Raw genomic sequence first — 23,350 nt, 5'->3', positions numbered from 1 at the left:
GCTTCATGCGAGTCAGCAGCTGTACCCGTCCCGCACCTGTGTCTTGAGCAGCCGGAGTCCACAGGAAGCGGTCGGAATGAAAGGTTTGAGCTCATGGTCAGAGAACGAAAGGAAGTGTGTGTAGTAAGTACTTTTGTCCAGGCGATATCTGCTGCCCACACTTGATTCGATGCGGCAGTCAGTCGCAGTTGCACTTGCATCAGTTATTGCTAATGCCCAGTTCTGTAGAAGTGAGTTGACTGGAGTTCTGTAAGGTAGTTCTTCACTCTCCCGTCATGTGTCTTTACTGCTTTGTAGGTCAGGTCACATGCTCAAGACTGAAAGCTGAGGAATGTATTGTAGCAACGACAGCTGAGTGACTTGAGAGGGGGCTTTTGTCATTTAACAAGGATGCTCTCCATTGTTTCCTCATTCAAGAGGGAGCTAGTGATGGACAGATGTGGTATCTTGCTGCAGTCTACTAATTTTCAGAGGCCATTAGATGGTGCTCTTGGTTTAGAAATGATGTGAAGTTTCATTGAATCCGTTGTTGTCCAAACCGTTCTGCAGCAGACAGCGCCATCTGGTGGCCTGTGGTGATCATGACACTGTTTCATGAGCTATGTATTACATGCTATCATAATACTAAGTATTCATGTGCTAAAATTAAATAAATGAATAAATAATTCCATGGTACCACGTTTTAAAACGATATTTTTTATGTTTCTTAATGCATTTCCTCATTTATGCATGCATTGTTTATGTACTGATAATTTCTATAATTTTTTTTGTATTATTACAATTCCACCTTTATTCATTCATTTATTAAGTTTATTATTAATATGATACTTATTCACATACTTCCACATTTATGTCTCCTCTTGGGAAGAGGAAAAGTAAATATGTTGGAGTTAGGACCGCCCACTCTATTTACATATATACTTTTTCCGGCATGGCAATACGTAAAAATGAATGAATAAATGTCCAAAGACACGCATGGGAATGTTTTGTACAGAATTGGTTAGACGTCCGAAGAGGAGACATAAATGTCGAAGTATGTGAATAAGTATAACAATTATTATAAAGTCAATCAATGAATGAATAAATGTGGAACTGCAACAATACAAAATTGAACTAAATATAGACATGAATACTTATATAAAAAAAAAAAAATGCATGTACAAACAAAGTACATTCTACATTTATTTCAGAATTTATCAATTCATTTATTTATTTTTGCTCCCTGAGACGGAAGTGAGGTGTTTAGGTAGAAAGAATGTAAAACTCGGACACAGTTGCTGTAATAAAATGGTATCGGTTTATTGCATTTTGTGCTGACAAATCTATAAAATAGAACAGGAATAGCCAGAAGCCATATAAGCATTTGAAATGATAAATCTACCGTTCCTTGTTTTTTTTTTTTTCCAATGTATCATGAAACACAATAGAGAATACATGTTTTTTTTCCCAATATATAACTTACACTGACACAAAAATAAACACCTCCACATTAAGTTTATTTAATTTATTTACACACAGCCCACTCCCGCCCGCACCCGCAACCTCCCGCACCCCCAGCACTCACGAGTACACGCACGTACACACGCCCACACAACTGAAACACTTCACCGGGTACAGTGTGGAAAGATCAAAAATCATCGGTGAAAATTTAGTTGCTTATGTTCACAACTCGAATCACTCCAGTGAGTTAAACGCAAACGTTTGTTTCGTTGAAAAGCCAAACTGGCCGAGCTACATATTTAAAAAGACGCCTCTGCGTGTAAATCACTAGACTTTGGTTCTCTTGATACAGCGAGACCATGTCAACGAATGTACTATTAAATCTATATATCGATGCAGTGATGGGTCCGTTGAAGTAGTCTACTACAAGTAAACCAATTAAAAGAATTTCAAAAACAATATACGACACTATATATGGTCATACACCTTGTGCCAAGGTCACCACATGCATGCACTGGTACACAACGTGCCCGGGACGGACTCTGCTTGCAGGGATAGCCACCGGAGCGCAGCCGGCGCCTGGGATTATCAGATGCGGACTTGTGTGCCACAACCTGGGACTGGTTTGGAAATCTCACCGGCTTGGACGACGTCCTGGACCCAGATGTGTGTCAGTCAGAGCCCTTAGTATCCACTTAAGGATGGAGACTGAGTAGTGGTCACCGGCAGCTTTGTCTCATGCTACAGTTGTGCGGGTGAGCGATCTGATCAACCAGAGGACGGGGGGAGGAGGGAGGGGGAGGCCGTGGGGTGGGGGGGTGCTGGTTCCAAAGAGAAAACAAAAAGTGGACTATCGCTTTGGAAGCAGAGCTGGTCCCAGGACTGGAAGCGCAAGTTTTATATTCTTTGATCATATATAGATATATATATATATTTTTTTTTTTTCTGACTGCAATCACATTTAAAAGTACAGAGCTGGGGTGTAGGGGGAGCTGTGGGTGGGCAGGGAGGGGACGCCTGGGAGGAGGGGAGGGTGGGGAGGGCTCACCTCACATTTTCAGTAACAAGCACAAAAACAGGACACTGTTTTTCTTATTTTTTAAAGAGAAATAATACAGTGATGCATGCGCTGAGTGAGATGAGAAACTAGATGAGCAGAAAATACCAGGCCTGTAATATACTCCTCTGCCGCCAGAGGGCACTGTTGGACCGCGCAGGTAGGTCATGATTTTACAATTCTGTAACCACTAATACAAAACATTCCCATGCCAGAGTGACTGCGGCGTCTTTGGACCTGCTACCAAGTACAGGACACCTTGTGATGGGGTCGTGATGCTTCATGAAACAGTGTGGTCCTTTTAAGAGCCCACTAGATGGCGCCCTTTTGGACTAAAGTCTATGGATTTGAACAACCAATTGAAAGAAAAACTCATCTTTTTTTAAACAGACAGCACCATCTCCTGGGCTCTGAAAATGAGGACACTGTTTCATGAAGCCTCATCTGCCCATCACGAAAGACACAGCAAGCGTGGCAGCGGCCATCGCCAAGGTGAAGCAGGGCGACAGAGCTTTCAAACGTTTGTCACTTTAAGCGACACTTTCATCTGCCTTTGGTTTATGTCTGCCACATTTGGCAGGTCTGCATGTGTCCTCAAGTTTGGATTCGGTCAAATTTAAACACCTTTCTGCACCATCATAAATAGAAAAATATAATGAAGTAAATGTCATAAACTATTGGACTCAAAAGGTAGTTAAACTGTTGTAATTGACTGATGAAATGCTGTAAAGAATAACTTTATCAACTTAATAAATAGAAGAAAATATAATAAAATAAGATGGTTGACTTGTTAACTGTTCAGCCGCAAGGCTGGTCATAATGGGCTTCAACACTATACTTCTCTGGGTCTAATCGCTCTAATGCGAGTCTCTGCAGATGCAGAGCTCTTCACTCTTCTGAGGGAAGTAAACCCTTTCCTGGTGTTGTTGTTTGGCAGGTACCAAGTTGATCTGTAAACGGAGCGTTTGGTGTCTGGGCTCCATTCTCGTGAACATGGGAACAGACTTTGGAACGTCCCCTCTGCTTCCTAGTCTCACCGAGAACCAGCAGAAGCTTAGATTCTGCAGGACCAAAGTGGCTCTCTGTCTGAAGGACCAGCTCTTTCCTGGAACTAACCAGGAGGTGAGTCGGGGTCCAGCACGACCTCGGAATAAATTCAGATTAAAGTGCTTTGTTACTTCAGATTCCCCGATGTGTGGTCGCGGTGACCGTGAGGCAAACATTCAGAGAAAATAAAAAACACGTGGTGCCGCCTCCAGTGGTTTATATAAATAAATAATGCGAGAAAGAAACAGCAATATTGCACATGGTCATACAAAACCGATCAAGGACTCGTCCACAGTGAAAGAACAGTGCACAACAGAAGACAACATCAGAAGGTTACAGTGTCTCTGACCGGAGCGAGAGTATATTTACACTCGTCGAAACCGTTTCTTCCCCCACAGAAATATGAGCAACTCATTTGTGTTTTTTGTTCTTTTTTTAGCCAAAGTTTCAACTCAACACGAGTGGTTTGTTTTTCCTGCGTCACCACTATAGAAACCACTGAAACGAGTATTGCCACAGAGAACCATGCAAACAGCAATTATAAAACATTGAAATCAATTCTTCTGCAATAAACTCCCCCGATAATCTTTAGAGTGAAATTTAAAAAGGCTCAGTTGATGCAGGCAAGGTTGTGGAGGGAACCCCGGAACGTGTTTGAAAAAGAAATCTTAGGAGATTATTCGTTGGAGAATATTGTATTTTCTTCTGGTAGTGTGCCACGTCCATGAAGGGATTTTTGCTTCAACTGAATGACAGCTTGTTTTTTTATTTGCTTTTTTTGCAGTGACTGTGTTGGATGACACTGTGACTATAAAGCGCAGCCCCCAGTTTGTAAATTAACATATGCTCCAAATGACGCACTCAGAAACATGTAGACATTTGTTTGCCACTGCATCGAAGGTAACTTCCGATATTCAGTGAGATAGCAAAGTCACACTAATGGCTACATTTAAGAAATGTGTTTTGAAAGAAAGAGAAAATTCTAATCTTTAAAAATAATCAAACATGTTTCTCACAAGTCAAAGAGCTCTTCTATTAACTACACAACTCCAAAGATATATTCCACAGTGAAGCCATCTGTGCCGTAAAATGCTGTGTAACTTCTACGCAACTTTTTGATTGACATTTCTTTAAAAAAATAGCAAATTAAAGATCATGTTACTGAGAGCAAAATGCCCAACATGGACGCAGCGCTCCCCCAGAACGGGACACAGGGTGGAGGCTTTCTTTGTATTGCATCAAGGTATTTTTCTCGACCCTGTGGGAGACTGCAGGACAAATACTTTGCAGGTAAAGCCTCGTGGTCATTCACCGCCGCTGATATGTTTGTCTTTACCCTTTTTCACTTGAATACTTGTTTTTATTTACAGTACAAATAAATCTATTGATACTAGCAGCATTCACAACATATGGTCTGACATTCAAGCAACACTAAAAACATTGAAATCTTTTTAAATAGTTCTAGAAACTAATTTGCTTTGCTTCCCTATATATTATATATAGACTGTATATATTTATATATATATATATGTATTTATATATATATGTGTATTTATTTATATTCATATTTCTACTACAAGTGCAAGTGACCAAAAACAGAACAGAAAGAAAACAAAGTGACAGCTGTTCTTGGTCAGAGTGAGATGAGATCTACATATATATTAAAATATATGCGTAAAAAAATAAATAACATGATCACATGAGTCTGGATATCTGCTGTTTCACCATCCTTTCGATATGACGCGTCGGGTGTGGCTCAAATTTTGACGTAAAAAATCTCTACTGCATAGAGTTCAGTCTGAGCCATCGTTCAGCCAGATTCTTCTAAAGTCGGCTACGTCCGTGTGGCTATGCGTTCGTTTCACCGCTGAAGCGCCTGATTTAGGATGAAGAAGGTCAACGCTTCACCAAAAGTGGACATTTTGGAGTCTAGTGGGAAGCTTTCAAAATCAGAATTAAGAACACAACCTGGCAAGGGTTGGATCTCTGAATCTTCCTGGGCCTGCCCTGAGGCCTCCTCCCACATCAGTCCCACATCACGACGTGTCTGAAAACAGACACTAGCAGCGGTTCTACCCCGAGTATCTGAGGTCAGTCACTGACCATGGTCCTCAGTTAGAGGGTGGAACGTCTTCCTGCAGCAACTATTGTGCTCACAGCGTCACGTAGCCGATGAAACGAAGACGTAGCCATGTAGCCTCGTGATGCATCTCGTATTCAAGTAGCTGCCTCTTTACTTGTTGCCGCCCTCCGATTTCGATTCATTTAATTTAGCATTTATTTGGCACTTTTGAAAATCTAAATTTGGCATCGTTAGATATATAAACTCTCCATAGATATGAATGTCAAATAACATCTCTCGACATAAATATTTCTTCTCTAGATGGAAAAATAACTTTTCAGATGAGCTTCATGAACAGTTAGCGTGCTGGTCAGGGTCAGTGACACAGTGACGGAAGCTTTTTTAGGACAAACCTCCTATCTTTTTTTTTTTTTGTTTGTTTCCCAAGCTGCCCCTCAGACTCCTTGAAGTCTCCCCACTCTTTTTTGCCTTCGTAGTGTCACAAAAATACTACACTCATACAGAACAACGCGTCAGAGCTTGTACATTATTTACACACGAGGGGTCGAGCGGTGCTGGCGGTGACGACGGATCCCCTCGCTTCACTTCTGCTAGGAAGTGCACCGGTCACAGTTTCGCTGCATGTCACTCTCGACTAAGTCACGCTAAGCTAGCCTCGCTTGTTGTTTTTGGCACTAACAGTGGCCACGGGGTTCAAAAGCCACCAAGAAAGGAGGATGAGGAGAACCAGTGGAGTCATGCTGAGGAGCCCTCAGGTTCAAGATCTCAGTGTTCCGTGAATGTCACAGTTCCTACGTTCACTTCCTGTTGGCTTGTGTCGCCGACACACGAGGAAAAGAGTCCATCCGGGCAGGAGAACTTCAACAGTCACATGAGCTCCTTCTCTCCACGTCTAAGCCACAACGCTCAAGCAGGAGTCTGCGGAGGTTAAATAAAAGACAAGAACATGCATGCGCGCACAGCTCAGCGCCCCGTCAACACGGACCAGCAGAGAAAGAATATAGACCTGTCTCCGACGTCGCTGGTGACAGGAAGCATCTCACACAGATAAACAGAGAGGACGACATGATGGTGACGGCGGAGAAGCAGCGGCGATGAGAGGAAGGAGGCGGGGTGAGACAGAAGCAAGAGGAGGAGGTGAGGATGGAAGGGTGCAGGGCAGGGGGAGGGGCGGCTGCGCTTTCAGGAGTAGATGGTGATGACCTCGCGCCCGCCGCCGCGGACCAGGAGGACACGGTTCAGACCCTCGGTCAGGACCTCCAGGAACTCCATGTCTTTGGAGGGAAGAGTTAAGGAAAGGTTTTTTGATAAAAATACATTTGTAATGTACTGTTGACTTGTAGTGCAGTGACTCAGGTGAAGTGGCTGACAGACATGTTTTGAAAGTGCACAGTCATCAGTGAGCGCTGTCGCAACAAAGGATACAGTTCTCGTCACCTGTCCGGTTCTTGGGCGGCCCGGGCATGTTGAGTAAGACCAGCTTGGCCTCGGAGGACTTTTTGGTGATGACCTCATTCAGTCGCAGAGCCGTGTGCATGCGCCGCACGTTGAACTGGTTCCTGAGTGGACGAAACACGAGAGAGAGAGAGAGAGTCATGGTGCTGACGTCGGAGGCGAGACCTGGACATGAGAGATGCTCATGCGCTCACAAACGCTGTCGTCGGCATTTGCTCATGTGTCTGATGAGCGTGGATATGAAGGTGATTGTTACTTACAGGTTCTCCCACTCACTGCAGCATGACACGGAGAGAAACACACGGTTACTGGTTTCACTTCACTTGCCACTCCAGACGAACAATGATACCAGATTACATTTAGTCACACGCTTCTGCAAGCCATTCAACAAGTTCCCATGATTCTTTGGCTGAAAGTGTCGCCGGCGAATGCTCAGATAAACCTTGCGCGAACGAGGCTAAAATGCTAATACCATCATCAGCTACTTCGCTAGACATAACCGTGCAGACACGGCGAGCCTGGGGCGCTGGTCTCATATGGCTAACATCCTCACGAACAGCGGAAGACACAGCTAATGTCCCCAGATTGCTCTATTTAATCAAGATGAAGCTAATGTGCTAAGGAAGTAGCTGAAGCCGTGAAGGGCAGTAGCTAGTGTGCAGATGCAAATGACAAAATAATGGCACTTTTTGGCAATTGTTGCTAATGTAGCGTTTAATTCAAATTGAGTTGAAGTCGCCGGTTTGACCAAAGGCTTTGTTATTGTAGTGCCAGTCAAATATCAAGTGCGTTTGTACACGCTGCCACTAGTAGCACGGTTTGTTGGTGTTTTTTTGAAATGTATAGGACCATTTATTGCTGATGAGTCTAACAGACTTACTTGGGTGTATTTATCTATGAAGGTAGGACTCACGGCTTCATGTTGAAGATGTCTTTGATGCCCTCTGGTGTAGCGGCGCCCGGCGGCTTGGCCGGCTCGCCGTCACATTTCTCGGTCCATGTCATCTGGACCTGCTCTCCGGGGCTCTGCGCCGCCTCTCCCGGGGTCAGAGGGGTGGCCGGGGTGGCCGGGCTCGCCGGTGTGGTGTTGTCGTGGATGAGCTGGACCTGAGCAGGGGGGCAGACAGGGGAAGAGGCCGACTTTGACTGTGAGACAAGAGGAAGCCAGGACGGACGTGATACCGGGAGGAGTCACATTCAAAGTACGCACAAGGTTTTGAGCAAGTTTGGGGTTGAAATGCAGGAATGCAGGCAGAGGAGCCACAAAGAGCCGAGAGAGTTTGAGAGAGGAAGACAGAAGTTTAGGGAGAGCAGCAAGAATCTGAGCATGTGTTGATGGATTGAAAAAAACGGCAGTGCATTATTTTGAATCTTCTTCTCCTGTCTCGTACATGTCTCCATAGACCATTAGATTCTTGTTAGTGTGTTGTTATTGTTTTGCTGAGCACACACAAAATCAATGGATTCACTGGGGAAACATCAAATCTACTGGGGCGTCTCGCGCCTTGCATGAATTCACTTCAATGAGAGGTGGCCGTCTTATTCCATGTCACAGGATAAATTCACTCCTTCACCCCCACTCTTCATTTAAAACTTCCTCTGCATGAGTTTGGCCTAAAATCAGGGCAGGATTCTGAGGGAGAGACTGCTTTGTTTCTGTGTCACGAGTGAAAAACAAGATTCGCCTTCAGTTGACCTTTTCGATTGCGGCACGGTCAGAATTATTTTGGCTCACAGTTGTGACCCAAGTCATCACTCACAGAGTCAACCTTGCTGGGAGAGATGAGACATTTGCCGTCCAAAAATGAAAGTATATTTGTGGAATATATATATATATATATATATATATATATAAAGCACTGACACTAGGGGGCGCTCACGCGTCATTTGACTCATCTGTCAGTCCAATATCTCTCCAAGTTTCAGTCTTCATGTGGAGAGTGCAGCATTTCTCATGCAGTATTTAGACACAAGCAACCAAGAAAAGATTCAGGACTCGAGGAGCTCTGCTGAAGGGTGATCTCTACCTCCTCCTCTGGTTTCTCCTCCTTGCTGGCAGCTGCTGGCTCCTCGGTCACACTCAGTTGGGTGGTCACAGCGGCGGGGTTCTTGCGACGGATGGAGCCGCGGGATGAATCAGTGATGCTCTGGATCTGTGAGGGAGTAAATGTGTCCATATCACAACTTCACTGTTTGTCGATAAAGACCAGAGAGAGAGAGAGAGATGAATCATTCATCGCTGCATCACCCCTTCAGTGGTCCTAAGAAAAGATGTACGGGGTTGCTCTTATTCAACATTACGGATGCTCTTGTCTTCAGGGGTGTCGGTGTCAAGCCCGCTCAGATCAGGCCGTGCTGAGCCAAGTTTGGCCTGTCGAGTCACTTCAAGTTCATGTGTGCATCAACAGGACGTCTTACTTCTCGCTCACGCTCGTTCTTCGTCAAGTTGATCTGCTTCAGCATCTGCGAGCGCTGCTCCATCACCAGGGTCTTTTCGTAGGTGTAGGCCGAGATGTCGCTGTCGTGCTGAGGAGGAGGAACATTGAGGTCAGGGCCAGGTTTGTCATGCAGCAAAGTTGTTTTGGATGAGCCTACCATTTCTACAACTTCAACCATGGCGTCGATACGGAGGTGATACAGGAAGGTGGTCAGGTCTTTCTTCATCTGGATGCTGTTGTCGTCCAACTGGGCCACAGTGAAGATGCGCATCTTGCACTTCCTCCACACCTGAGGAGCAGACAGCACATGCGTCCAGAACCGTCACGCCTCCTCACAAAGACCACATCCATTTTGGGCCGAAAGACTGGAGTACCTTGTGCTGGCGGAGGAGGAAGGGGAGAAGCATCAACATGCCTCCATCATGAACGATCCACCAGACATCAATGTGACCCTCAGTGAAGCGCTCGCCGTTAGACGGGAAAGCTGAGATGTTCTTCGGGACCAGCAAGGCCAAGTGAGCCGCCGTGGTTTCTCTCACCAGCTCTGAAGCAACGTGGCAAGGTTAAAGGCAGAGGACTTTTTTTGAGACTGAGCTTTTCTCTCACCAATAAAGTTCCTCCAGGTCTGATGGTCGTCTCCCTGCTTCCAATTCCGGGGCCAGGACACTAGGACGGCGTTGTGCTTCAGGCCTCCGAGTCCGCTGGCCTGGAGGAGGTGGGAGGTGGCGTCGCGCATGTTGGAGGAGACGGTGACCTGACAGAAGCCCTTCACCTTCTCAGTCTCCATCAGTTTTCTCAGCGCCTGAAAGCACAAAGGTGTTAGTCATCTCATAACGTTTTGTAGGTGTGCTGAAAGCTTGGCTCCCCACCTGCTCGGCCTTCTGAGACTGGTCGTAGTTCTCCAGGAACTTTCCTTCCAGAGCGGTCCCCACGATGGTCAGACCTTTGCCTGCCTTCAGCTGGTTGGTGAGGGACAGCAGACGGGGCTGCTCCACGTTCTGCTCTGCATCTGTACTAACCAGCACAAGCAACTGGGGCCTGAAGAGAAGGGAGAAGAGACGGGAGTCGAAAATTCAGGGAGGGAAATAAACAAAAGAGAAGAAGCCAGAAAAAGCAGCCAGGTAGAGGGGAGCTAAATAAAGGCGTGAGAAATGAAACGGCCGAGTGCGCCAAGTGAAAGCCCGAGTTAGGGGGAGCAGAAACGGAGAGAAAGAGCACCAGGTCGACGTGTTAATTCTGACATTCTGGACGTCCGACAGCTGTGATGAGGACAACTCAGAGAACATTTATCATCTTTGAGGACGGGTGTAGTACATACCTCCAGTTTTTGGTGTGAGGGGGTCCTTCCTCCAGACGCATGAGGGCGTAACGTGCAGCACTCAGAGACAGACCGCGTATCCCATCACCCCATTCCTTCTCCGCTCTGCCAGATGAACACATTTATCATGTTGTTATAGATGATCTTACATTTTTAACCGAAGTAAATTTCATGAATTTGAGTAGCTTTTATTATTTTATATAACTTACCAAACATCTTTGGGTTTTGGATTTCACTTTCAGTTTTAAGAGACTATGTAACTTCTAATGTAAATAATAGCAATAATAATAATTGCAATTCAAATGTACTTGAAAAGCACAAAATAGCAGTTGCTTTAAAAAGGATACTGTATGTACGACATTTCTCTGTGTTTTTCAAAAAGTATTGACAGAAGGTTTTTTTTTCCTTCTTTTTTTCTAGCGTCCTCTTTATAAAACTCACCATATGTTGAATAGATATGAACGGAACATTAATGTAAACTATATTAATGTAAACTATGTAACCTTAGCAGATGAGGATCCAACTCCAGAAGACTTAAAATAGAGAACCTTAAAACCCCTCCAGGACTCTTAAGTACCATGCCACAGCCAGAACATGAATAATTAACAGTCACAAAAGGAGCCTGTGCGCTGCAGTTGCAGATGATCTCTTTTGAAAAGAGTGACAGTTCACCACAGCAAATCTACTTGACATGATAGGAAGTGATTAAGGATTAAGCCTTTCTGGTAAATGTCAGGCCAACGTGATGTCACTCACCACGGGCAACGTCCCTGCACGTTATGTTTAGTGTTCTCTACACTCTCACATGGCAGGATTCTACATCGCTGCTGCACACAACACCCCAAAACCAAGAGGCTGACACTTCGCATCAAACATATGCACATGATGACAGGTCAGCCAGCCACCAGGGCAGCCGGCAGATCCCATCTCTTTCGGGTTACTCACCCCGCAAACTCGATATATTTGTAGATGGAGCCGGCGATCACCATGGCGACGATGGCGTAGTACCAGGAGCAGAGGAACATGAGAGTGAGGCACAAGCTCATGCCCAGGAAAGACAGAGTCCTGCGGAGACGACAGCCACGTTTAAGGGAGTTGAGAGAGCCGACTCGGATTTGCTTTTTCCACTTCTCTGACCAGTGGTAGAACTTGAAGCGGGGTCTCCAGTTGGGCGTCCTCAGTAGGGTCTGGAGGGCGCAGGCCAGGTTGACAAACATGTAGCACATCAAGAAGAACCTGCACACATATAATACACACAATAACTAACCACTGACTAATAGTGCTCCATTATACACCAAGACTGTTGTGAAGAGCCAAAAGAAAATAAATAAATGAGAACATTTATACATCAAAACAATTTTGCAATTTTCCCTCAATTTATTTTGAAGGACCACAGGTACTCACAAAAGGGGGAAGAGGAAAAAGACGCAATAAAAATAAGACCTAATACAAAGCACTAGTTGTACTATCAGCTCAACTAAAAGAAAGTATGGTTAGTGTCACCAGCCCCCTCTGTCAACTTTTATTTTTGTAGACGACTTCCTGCTCCCGCTGTTCTCTCTTCCTCTCTTACAGGATTGGGGGGCGTTTCCTTCTGTTTCCTGCCAAACAGCTCAGCTGACACACCTGATCACACACATCCCGCTCCCACTATTTGTGTTTTGAGTTTTCTGACCATTTTTTCCTTTATTGCAGTGTGTCTGCTGCCTAATATAAATAAAAATAAGAGTTGACCTTGGGAGCTTGTGACAGTTAGACTTTAGATTAGAGAACATATACTGCGATAAATAACTTCTTCATGTGTGTATTGGCAGCTTATTAGACATTATTAAGCACAGATGTCTTTTCAAGCCTGACTGTACTTCCACTGAACATCGTAAAGTAATTACTGGTTACTAATAGTAAATAAGAACTTGTAATAATAAGAAAAAACAGAATGAAATTTTCCTGCATGATCACATTAATTCCGACATCATGAGGGTCACATACAGTAGATGCAGTCTGAGGACCTCACTTTGACCTGGTCTGTATTTCAAGTGTAAACCGACATTAGAGGCATAAAAGGGTTCAATTGTGTGACACACGTAGCTGAACTATAGGAGCAGCAATCCTATAGTTCAGGGTCAGTCACAGTACAAAGGGCTCTAGTTATAATTAGCAAACAGCAGCATATGTTAGGACTCGTGGCCAGTTAGTGGTGAAAAGTGGTAACTACTTCACTTCCTTATAAGTCATGAGGACCAATGCAAGCTGCCACGAGTCGTGATGAGCTGATGAGGCTTCATGAAACAGATCAGCAGGAGGCGTTTCAAAAGGATGTGAGGTGTAATTCCATTGGTTGTTCATGGTGCCATCTAGCAGGCTCAGTAATGGTGACCATTGTGAGCAGGAAGCACTGGGAAGAACTCAGCCGAGCTGGTGTGATGAAGGAGTGAACTCACATGGAGAGGATGGGAGCGACCGAGTCCAGCGAGGCGATGAGGATTCCACTCTCGCAGATGAAGGCAGTCAGCAGCAGGGACCAGGTGGGCTCTCCGTTGGCCTTCCCGTGCCCGAATATCTGCCGAGCGACGCGACCCAAGATTAACAGCCATAGTTTTAAGTCAGGGAAATGTGTGGCATGTGATGTGTATCAGGTACCCGAAGAGCCGGGACGATGCCGTCCTTCGCGATGGCCTGGAGGAGACGAGGAGCTCCAGTCAAGCTCTGAAGTCCGGCCCCGCAGGTGGAGAAGAAGGAACCGATCACGATGACCCAGGGCGACGGCCACGCCAACGTGCCAATCACCAGGTTCCCGTGGACGCCCTCCCCGAACCTGAAGATGGTTTTGATTACATCAGGTCCATATTCCTGAAACTATGTTGGACTCACTTGTCTCTGAGGACGACGCCCTCGATGCAGGCTCCGAACAGGATCACACTGGACATGTCTGAGGAGAGGCAGCTCAGGAGAGTAGAGCCGTTCACCACTGAACTAGATAGACGGGCCTGTCACCAGCAGACGTCGCACCCATCGAGGCTTCCCTGCGATCGACGACGTCACGCCTAATATCCTCCTGCTTTATGAACTCCTGTTTGCTAAGATGATGCGATAAGAAGTTCAAATCAAATTTGCTTCAGAGCCAGAGCTGATGACTGGGATACTTGCTTCAGCAAAGTCTCTAATCACATCCAGCGTTTATGAGCAGCTCTGATGACAATTTGGAAACTTAAAGTGTATTGAGACGTTCATTTGAATTTGTTATCACTCAGATCTGGAAACCATAAGGATGACAGCTAGCACGCTCTAAACCCACGGCTGTTTTTTCTCACGGCTCTATCGAGCTGCAGGCCATTTCTCCATCTGTCAATGTCAAAATAAATCATTATTATTTCACTTGCAATACGATAGTTCATTTGTTTCCTTGTATATTTTTTATTCTTTTTGAAATTCTAGGAATTTTATATATTTTTAAAACATTTCTCTCACTAAAAATAGTACATTAAATTATTATTTCCACGCAATTGAGAAAATAGCCCTCCGCCCTCCATATCTGTGAGAGAAGTAGATTCTTCTTTTAGTAATAACCTCTCCTGTAACACAAGTTAACGCTTGGTCAATTGAACTCAGCTAAATTCAGACACATTTTTGTATCTATCTATAAACATATGTCCGATTTTAGTTTTGTTTTTTTTTCTTGTGACAATACTAAACTACACCACTAGATGTCCTCAGACTTCTAGGACACACACAGAGAAGCGCTGCAGCAGCTGGAGGATACAGACAGTGGAGGTGGTGGTGATGGCTGCGATGGTTCCGATAGGAATGGACTTCTGGGCATCACGCAGATCTCCGGAGCGGTTGGAGCCGGCCATGATACCTGTGACATGGCAAAATTAGCGGTTGATATCAATGTATGGATTCATGTATGGACTAGCTCTGACAAACAGACGGGAACAGAGACAGACGTGTCAGAGATGAAGCAGTAGATCCTTGGCAGGGATGAGCAAGGACAAGATGATAAATGAGTGTGTCAGAGGGAGAAGTTTGGGACAAAGTTAGGCCGGTCAGGTTTGGACAACAGAGACAGACGTAATATGTGTAATACGTTGAAGAAGACAACCAATGAGGTTCATGGATAACAGTAAATGAGTACACGAGGAGGACAGGTGTGATGCGGGAGGACGATGAAGACAGGCTAAAGTCGCAGAGGTTGACTGACTACAAAGAAGAAGCGCACTGGTCACCTGTCACAGAGGGGAAGTAGATGCCAACCAGCAGGGTGAAGAAGCTGGTGATGTCCGCCAGGACGTAACGGTTCGAGCTGGTTAACGGATCATCAGGGTCCTCCGCCGACGGCATGTTCACCCGCGCGATCAGGTCCCCCTTCTCATAGTAGGTTGAGAATAAGTTCTCTGAGAAACACAGTGAAGTTCACGGTAAATATTTCACACCAAAAATACAAATATAAATCATGAAATACAATGTACTCCAAAAAAAAAAAACAGACACAAAACTCAAGAATCAAGATCTCGTGAGGGAAACTGACCGGCCAGAATTCCGCTGGTCACCCCTGGGATGCCCTGGATCTGGGTCACGTTGTTGGCCGCAAAGTACTTGTCGCAGGTGGCGTTGAGAAGTGAAGAGTCACAGAACATGCGCCACAGCTGCGTGGTGACGGTCCCGTTGGCCGTCTCGATGGTCTTGGCGCAGACGTCAAAGGACTTCCACACCAGAGTGCGGTTCCCCAGCAGACACACACTGGACACCGAAACAAAATGATCAGACACAGGATTTCTAGTCGAGGCAGCCAGCTGGATCCCATGATTGGTTTTGCTCAACTTACGGGAAGTCCGGCGGCTCCACTGCGGTCTTGATGACCCCGGCGTAGACGGCCAGGATGGAGAGGATGACGCAGGCCAGGAACACCAGGGCCAACTTGTTGACGTATTTGACACCTACAAACACCACGGTGGCCATGGAGGTGAGCAGAATGGTGCCGTACACACGCATGTTGTTGAGCAGCGCCGCCTCTGCCTCCGCCCCCTCCAGGCCCTCCAGCGGGAAAATGGCAGCTTTGGGGACTATATAGATCTGGACAGAAAAGAACCACAAGATCAGGAAATACTCTCGATTATCGCTAACCACTGATAGATCGGCAGTATACCATTTTAAAAACCCATTTTAAATTAAATCAGAATGTGCTAGCATTATTAGATTACATTAGTTCTTCTGACCACACCTGATTCATGACGGTGGAATAAAACACACGAAAGATCTGCTGATTCTTGCTAACATTAAGAATAAGAGGGTTAGCGTCAAATTATGTCAAAGACAATAGTTTGAATCGAAAACAGCGGTGAGTTAGCATTGTCTGCTAACATTGTAACAGTGAGCTAAATGAGCATCAAACATAGGTCTACTGTAAGTAAATGACTCACTGGCTCTTGAGTTATTTGAATGCCTGCATAATACGCGTGACAATGTGCTACTTTTGAACTGATTTAACTGGAAAGTACACTTTTGAATCAAAAGAAAATCCAGGTATACAAAACAAATAAAGGTTCTTTACATCTCTCTCCCAAAAATAAGTCAATAGAGCGCGTCCATCAGCAGTGATATACAGTAACAAATTTTATTTATATTTTATAAATATAAATTTATATTTATCAAATAAATCTTGAAAATTAGGACAAAAAACTTGAAAGTACAAATTTCAAAGAAAGAATTTACAAGTGAGGTTTTGCTGTTTCTTAATCATTCAAGATGGCTGCCACATTAAAAAACTACCGGCACTTCAAAAATATGAAGAGAAATACAATGGTAGCTTGTTTTTGTGGTGATTTCTAGGTGATAACTGTTACATTGAGTTCACCAGCATTTACCTTACAAAAGCTAGTACATGCAGTTTTGCAGAGTCATAATCGTCCAAAACGAAGACTGATCAACTATATTTATGTAAAAACTTTGACATAATTCCAGTGTTTTCTGGGGATTTCTACAGTTTGCCTTAAGTAATTTAAAAAGTGAATGAAAATTGATTCAAAATAGCTCAAGGCACATGACATTGTTCATTGTTGCAAAATCAGGTGTCATGGGAGTCAGTTCCAGTCATAGCTGCAGCAAAATAAACCAGTGTTCTGTTGTATTTTTGCTTTCATAAGACTAGAAAGACGAGAAATAGAGAGCAACCGTCAGACAGCTTAATGAGCAGAAAGAAAGGATAAAGAGTAACAGACACCAAATTTCTGGTTTCATCTCCAACATAAAAGACGTCCCTTTGCTGAGACTTGAAGACGCTTATGTAACCCTGGCTACAATTAACTCAGTTTAATTGAGGAACTCAAGCATGATATTAACATTCTAAATATAGAGCCAATTAATGCACTTTTACTCCAGCCGTAGCGCAGTTACGTCACATTCAAAATAGTAATTCCGAATAAGCCAATTGCCGTCTGTCACCGGCGTGATGGGACTCATTGTAAGGTGGTTACATAAGCCTGGGAATTTCTTTCTTTTCGCCTCGTCGATGGGAGTCAAGGCTCACTTGGGTCACTTGTTAGGAGAAGCCGAGCTGGAGCTAAGAACGGCGTATCACTAGGCAAACAAATCTGCCACGAACCGTCCTGAAATAGCTGCCTCGGTTTGTACTTGGCTCGGGTGGTAGGATGAAACGTATTCAAATCAGCCCTCTCCAGCTACGCCGCTCACAATCCAGCGGGGATTGTTATTTTACAATAGAAACTAAGCCAGCTCCGACCCAGAAGACGAAATTAACCTGACGATCAAACTCGTGCGCGGCCATTAGAGGAAGCGAGAAGGAGAACAGAAGACCAAACACACACAAACTCGCTCACGCACACACAGATGTGTTGATAACAGTGGACCAAAGTGATGCGAGCGCTTGCAAAGTATGGTCTTGTTTCTCCTCTAGTGTCTTGATCTCTCACTAATGTAGCATTTGCATAATTACCCAGAACTCCGTGCAGCAATGGGGGACTGCAGTGGATAAAAGAGGGGAGGAAATGAAAGATCTGAGGGCTCACAAAAAATAGCTTCAAAGCTGTGTTTGGAAGCAAAAACAGGAGAGAAGGGACACCAGCATATCTGACACCAACATCCATTGCACCTTTTCTCAAGTGTTTCTGGGGTCAGGCTGAGGGGGCAGCACCTCAAGTAAGGATGGCCAGACTTCACGTTTCCTTGAGGAAGATCCTCCGAGGAGAAACAGCAGGTCAACTGAGACAAACTCTTTCCAGATCTCCTGGGTCAGCCGCTAGGCTTCCTTCCGAAAGGACATGCCCAGAACCCTGCACCAGACAGTGACGGGGCAAACAGCTTCTCTTGATGTGCTGTTCTACTGTGAGTTTCTCCTGGATGGAGGGGTGCAACATATTGGGCGAAGAAGCGATGAGGGAAAATCAACAGCACAAGGAAGTTCCATTTTTCCAGTGTGGCACCAGAGCGTTCCTCTGAGAGTTGTTGTATCCTGAGTGGACCGTCTCGAGAGCAGTGACCAGTGAGTCGAAATCTTACGCAAAGCACATTCAAAATGGATACCATGGGCAAAAGAGAAGCTTGAATTTCAGCCAAAACTGTGGCCCTACGTCCACTGCCGATGGTAGGTTTATGTATTTTATTTAACTCTCAAACAGGCAGAATTTCACATCTTCAACAAAGCATCACCTGATGCATACTCTTAAACAGAAAGACACTTGGTACTGGGCGGATTGAACATCAGTACAGTAGATGGAGATCACGGTGACTCAGGTATAACTTTCAAGGATGATTATTGTCATTACAGATTATTGTCAAAACAGAGCGAAACGTGTCCCTGAAGCCGTTGATGACAGCAAAATAGCAGCATTAGCAACTTACAAAATAGTAATAAATAAAAATGAATCACCATATAACCGGCTGTCAATATCGTATATCACACAGTATAGGTGTACATGCTTGAGAGAGACCATGATTTCCATGGGTTAGTCATGTGTGTCCAATCTATCTGGTACTTGGGTTGAGTCCACCCACCCTTTTAACCACTTGATATTGATCATTTCATGCCGACTCATCTGGGTATCTTGGACTCTTGGAAATAAATATTACTAGAGAAGTATGAGAGCCAGAAAAAAACGAGTTTAATGAGGAGAGCCCAAAACACTGACCTGGATCAGGGACCTCGTTCACTTTGGACACGACCCATTTTCATTTCCATTCCCTTGCAACTAAGTGTGTGAACACAGTGTAAAAGTTGCGGAGGCCGGTGTCGCAGAGTCGAGTGGAGAAACTGTGACTGTTTGATTGTTCATCCTCCACTAACTTGCCAAATTCCTCTCATCACCCTTCCTGTCGCTCATTTCATTCCCATAAAGTCACAGACGAGCTCCGAGGAAATAGGTTTCACTTTAGCGGGACGGAAGAATATTGGCCATTACTCTGCTCAGCTGCATCAGCAGGAACCAAAACAACATCTGCCATTAGTCTTTGTTTATTAAAGTGAGATGAGCAAACATCCAGGCGAATATTCAACACGCCGCCAGGAATAATCTCTGGTGAGAAAATGGGCCAAACACCTGCACAGGCGAGGAGTATTTTAGTGTCTTCAATATCGAACATGACAGGAAGTTTCTGGGTCATTCCAGGACGAATGGCTTTTACACCGCCGGAACAGCTGCTACAGTGCGACTTCATGAAACATGTTTAATTCTGGAGTCTCACCAGGAGGAGCTCGATGGCCCCCAGGATGTACATGGCCCCGGCGAAGGTGGTCCCCAGGTAGAAACAGATTCCCACGGCTCCCCCAAACTCAGGACCCAGCGAGCGGGATATCATGTAGTAGGAGCCTCCCGCTGCAAAGAGTTATTGATGGCATCTATCAGTGTTTTTTAATTAAAGTTCAACAGTCATGCACATAAATATGAATATGATAAACAGCAACAGCAGCCGTACTCTTCACTTTGGTCTATTTTTGCTCTGAACCAATTCTACAATGCAGTACAGATGAGGTTTTCATGGCTTTTCAAGCATATAGTGCAGAAAAATGACTGCAATCTGATATTCAAAATTAGAATACATTTTGCCAAATTTGGTCACTAATATTACCATTATATTTTAATGGTTACAAGGTGTTACAAGGTGTCATTAATCATTGCAACAAATGGGGGGAATTTTTTTCCTACCACACATTTACAAGCGAAAACAACTCATGGTTTCACTGTAAGCACAAGTTGCTGACTCATCTCATCACAACATACATTGCTTTTCATTTAATTTCTTATTTAAACAGCCGTTGTTTTTTCAGTCGACATGCTGTCAGTCTATTATTCATAAAAAAAAAAATATTATCACCTTTATCAGTCAATTACTCTGAAACCCCACCTGATATTTAAATTAAGAACCATTCATTTTTTTTTATCATGACAAAAAAGTAACAGGTGTAACAACACTTTTTATTGATTTATTGAATACTTTCCAAATTAAATATAAATTCATGTTTGAAAAAGCTTTTCAAATTATTGTATTACCATTGCATTATAAATATTATAAAATTATTATAAAATGAAATTAAAAGTTATCATGCATTGTAATTAATGTTTAGTAACTAAATTTTCCAATGTCAGATCCAGATTTACTTTCCCATCACAAAGTTGAAATAATAATTTGTTAAATAATATGAATAAAATAGCGAGTTTTGTAATGTTTGTTCACAGAAGCATTTTGGGGGAGGAGAGAAGGCATATATTTAATACAACGAACATCAATGCATAGGAACTGTCACAAAGAGAAACTGAAACTGACTCAAAGCCACACGCAAGTTGTGATTTTCGATTATGGATCTTGGTACCTCACTCCCTCTGTGGCCCCACTGAACCGGGCAAAATCTAAATACTGTGTGCTATATCGTACGAGCAAAATAAGGATCTTGTGTGAGCTCAAAACAATGGAAAAACTATCTGTTGTGGTTGATGTATACAGTTTTGGATGAAACCAGTATGGATCAGGGAATTGTATGACCTGAAAAGTCATGATGTTTCATCGGAACAAGTGCTAATATAGTATGCACTGATCATGCCCTAGGTATTTCCACATGGGAATAAGGTCCAAAATGTGTTCTGAAGAGCTGAGAATGCATATGGTTGTCTCAATGTAAATCTCAGCGCTAAATGAAAGGGCACTAGAAACTCGTCCTGGACGACTCAGACTGAATAAAATCTTGGTCCCTTGTAGATTTCGGATCCATCGATCAAACCAGTAACGCCCCCTTAACCTTGTTATGTGAACAGCAAACCGTCGATAGTGACTCAACATAAGCCGAGGCCACAGACGTTTGGCTGCCGTTCATGCTCGCAGTAATTAACATTGTGAGACGGCGACTTCGAGTGCACAAGATCCCAGATTTAAGCTCTTAATGGTTTGTGGACATCAAGCTGCGGTCGGCGAGATGTGCCAAGAGTAATCAGTGAAGGGAGAATTTTAGAGGACGACCGCGCCGAGCGTCTGTTCACCCACCTGGCACGACTCCATTGGTCGCGATGGCGCTCATGGAGATGGCAGTCAGCATGGTCTGCGGAGAGAGACGGGGCACAGGATTACAGGCAGATCACATACAGGTGTCAGGAGAATGTTCACTTGGCGACACCACGCTGGCAGGGAGAGATGCTGGAGTGACACAACAAAGGTGGCACCAAGATTTCATTCAAACACCACTGTTCCATTCTTCATTGTTCGCACAAGAAAGAGAGAGAATGAAAGAGAAGAGCTGCTCAAACCTTCTGTTTGATGAATCGAAAATAAGATAATAACGTGGATACTAAATTCAGATGAAGCCTTTAAAAAAAGCGTAATGAAGCTATGCAATAGCAAAATGAACAGGGAATATTTAGCATCTGAAAGAAATAAAGTGGCCCTGACTCTCACTGTCTCGCAGGCCATCTCCACATATAATTCACAGCCAGGTCATATTGGAGCATCAGATACAAAGCGGGAAGCATGTGTGGCAAAGGCCCAATATACAGGTTATCACCCCACGATCGGCGGCAGAGAGGACTGTAATGTGGTTAGAGTCGCCGGAGGGCTCGCCCGGCTGATGACGGGGAGCGAGCACTGGGTTTGTCTGTGTTCTCCTCTATAATCTGGTCATAATGAGGCCACAGGCCCGTCTCCCACCACAGCAGATAAGACAGTAATTGTTTAAGTGTTTTATCTGATGAGGGCTGCAGCCACGCCGATGATCAGCTGCATACCCAACTAACCCACCGGCAGGGAAGTTGAGTCATGTGGCGACGATCTGCACTGCAAAGAACTTCAAGGTTATGATATCGAAACAGGAAAAAAGTACCTGAATATTCCTGTAAGACTGTGCAAATACAGTCCTAAAAGAAAGGACCATAAAGGGACTTCTTGCCCTCACTCAGCTATAACAAGAGGCAGAGCAACGCTCTTGGACTCTTGGAACAGGAACGCGATCCATTAAACCTTCTGACCTTTCCAAACTTGTCTCGCCGTGACTGGTGGTTTTACAGGGTTGGGTCTCTTGGATTTGACGGCAGATGAGATTATTTCTGTGGGGTGAACCCCACTGGGTCGCTCTACCTTCACAGAAAATAGTGGCCCATTTCGGAAGGTGACCCCAGGGACTCAGCCGAAGACCAGGCATTAATATGAACCATCAGTCACCTGTCGCCAAATCACAAAGTTTGTTCTGGAGGTGAAAATGTGATTCTGCTGTTCAAGCCTGCAGAGTGACCTCCACCACACACCCGCCAAGGTCATCTGGGATATTGATAACCCATTTGCTTTCATGAATGTCTGTTTCTTATAGACAGTTATGTTTGGGCTTCTTTGTAATTTAATAGATTTATTAACTGACGGACAGACTAAAGCAGCATGAACAACAAACACAAGTTTCAAAGCAAGTATAAAAACTAATTGAAATATTGAAATAAGAATGTATTTTATGTCTTAAACACAAGAACAAAAGAAAGCAATATATGGGCCAAAATATTCTCGGTCATACCAGCACAGACAACTGTTTGAGGTTAACAGTACAAACAAAAACACTGAGTCTTTAAATTGTGAAATTCAACTTTATGCTGAAAAAAAAAAGAACACTTGAGCACTCTGAACCGAGCTATGTATTTGATGCAGACAGACAAAATTAGGATTTCAAACATACTGATGATTAATCAGATTTCATAACTACAGTCATTTCTCGTAAAATATGTTCAGTTAGCACATGTAACATAAATGTAATATGGTAAAGGTCAGAATTGCTTTATACTGTGGATAAAAACACTGCCAGGCATTGGCCTGAGGGTTTTTATTTACTGACTGATTTTTCTACTAACAAGAAAATATTAGTAAATACAAAACTGGTAATTAACTACATTGTAAAACCAAAATTTAAGAAACAGAGAAGGAAATAAAAATGTCAATAAGTGATAAAATCAGCATTTCTTTAGCATAATAAAAAATAAATACCAGGTACAGGATTTTGGCAAATTATAGAATTATAATTTATTTTTTATCAAAAG

General features: G+C 44.0%; 1 protein-coding gene across 3 annotated transcripts in view; it reads right to left on the bottom strand.

The window, feature by feature from the left end:
* Positions 1–1,278: 1,278 nt before the first annotated feature.
* The window catches only part of slc12a5a (solute carrier family 12 member 5a), a 144,180-nt gene continuing 122,108 nt past the window's right edge, over positions 1,279–23,350 (bottom strand). For 2 of the 3 annotated variants that reach the window (XM_053867472.1, XM_053867474.1), the window contains exons 5-26: positions 21,327–21,381; positions 19,536–19,666; positions 15,664–15,911; positions 15,367–15,578; positions 15,065–15,232; positions 14,599–14,697; positions 13,710–13,767; positions 13,479–13,653; positions 13,280–13,398; positions 11,976–12,074; positions 11,784–11,903; positions 10,839–10,943; positions 10,390–10,558; positions 10,127–10,322; positions 9,895–10,064; positions 9,678–9,809; positions 9,501–9,608; positions 9,110–9,235; positions 7,996–8,228; positions 7,343–7,357; positions 7,053–7,186; positions 1,279–6,901 (exon numbers count right to left, since the gene is read on the bottom strand). In XM_053867472.1, the coding sequence (XP_053723447.1) occupies positions 6,810–6,901; positions 7,053–7,186; positions 7,343–7,357; positions 7,996–8,228; positions 9,110–9,235; positions 9,501–9,608; positions 9,678–9,809; positions 9,895–10,064; positions 10,127–10,322; positions 10,390–10,558; positions 10,839–10,943; positions 11,784–11,903; positions 11,976–12,074; positions 13,280–13,398; positions 13,479–13,653; positions 13,710–13,767; positions 14,599–14,697; positions 15,065–15,232; positions 15,367–15,578; positions 15,664–15,911; positions 19,536–19,666; positions 21,327–21,381 (2,964 nt within the window). In that variant the 3' untranslated portion in view covers positions 1,279–6,809. The remainder of the gene's footprint in view (positions 6,902–7,052; positions 7,187–7,342; positions 7,358–7,995; positions 8,229–9,109; positions 9,236–9,500; positions 9,609–9,677; positions 9,810–9,894; positions 10,065–10,126; positions 10,323–10,389; positions 10,559–10,838; positions 10,944–11,783; positions 11,904–11,975; positions 12,075–13,279; positions 13,399–13,478; positions 13,654–13,709; positions 13,768–14,598; positions 14,698–15,064; positions 15,233–15,366; positions 15,579–15,663; positions 15,912–19,535; positions 19,667–21,326; positions 21,382–23,350) is intronic. The other variant, XM_053867473.1, reaches the window with a different exon arrangement.

Source organism: Synchiropus splendidus, chromosome 6, assembly GCF_027744825.2.
Source record: "Synchiropus splendidus isolate RoL2022-P1 chromosome 6, RoL_Sspl_1.0, whole genome shotgun sequence".
NCBI lineage: Eukaryota > Metazoa > Chordata > Actinopteri > Syngnathiformes > Callionymidae > Synchiropus > Synchiropus splendidus.
This window is presented reverse-complemented; position numbering and strand designations above follow the sequence as displayed.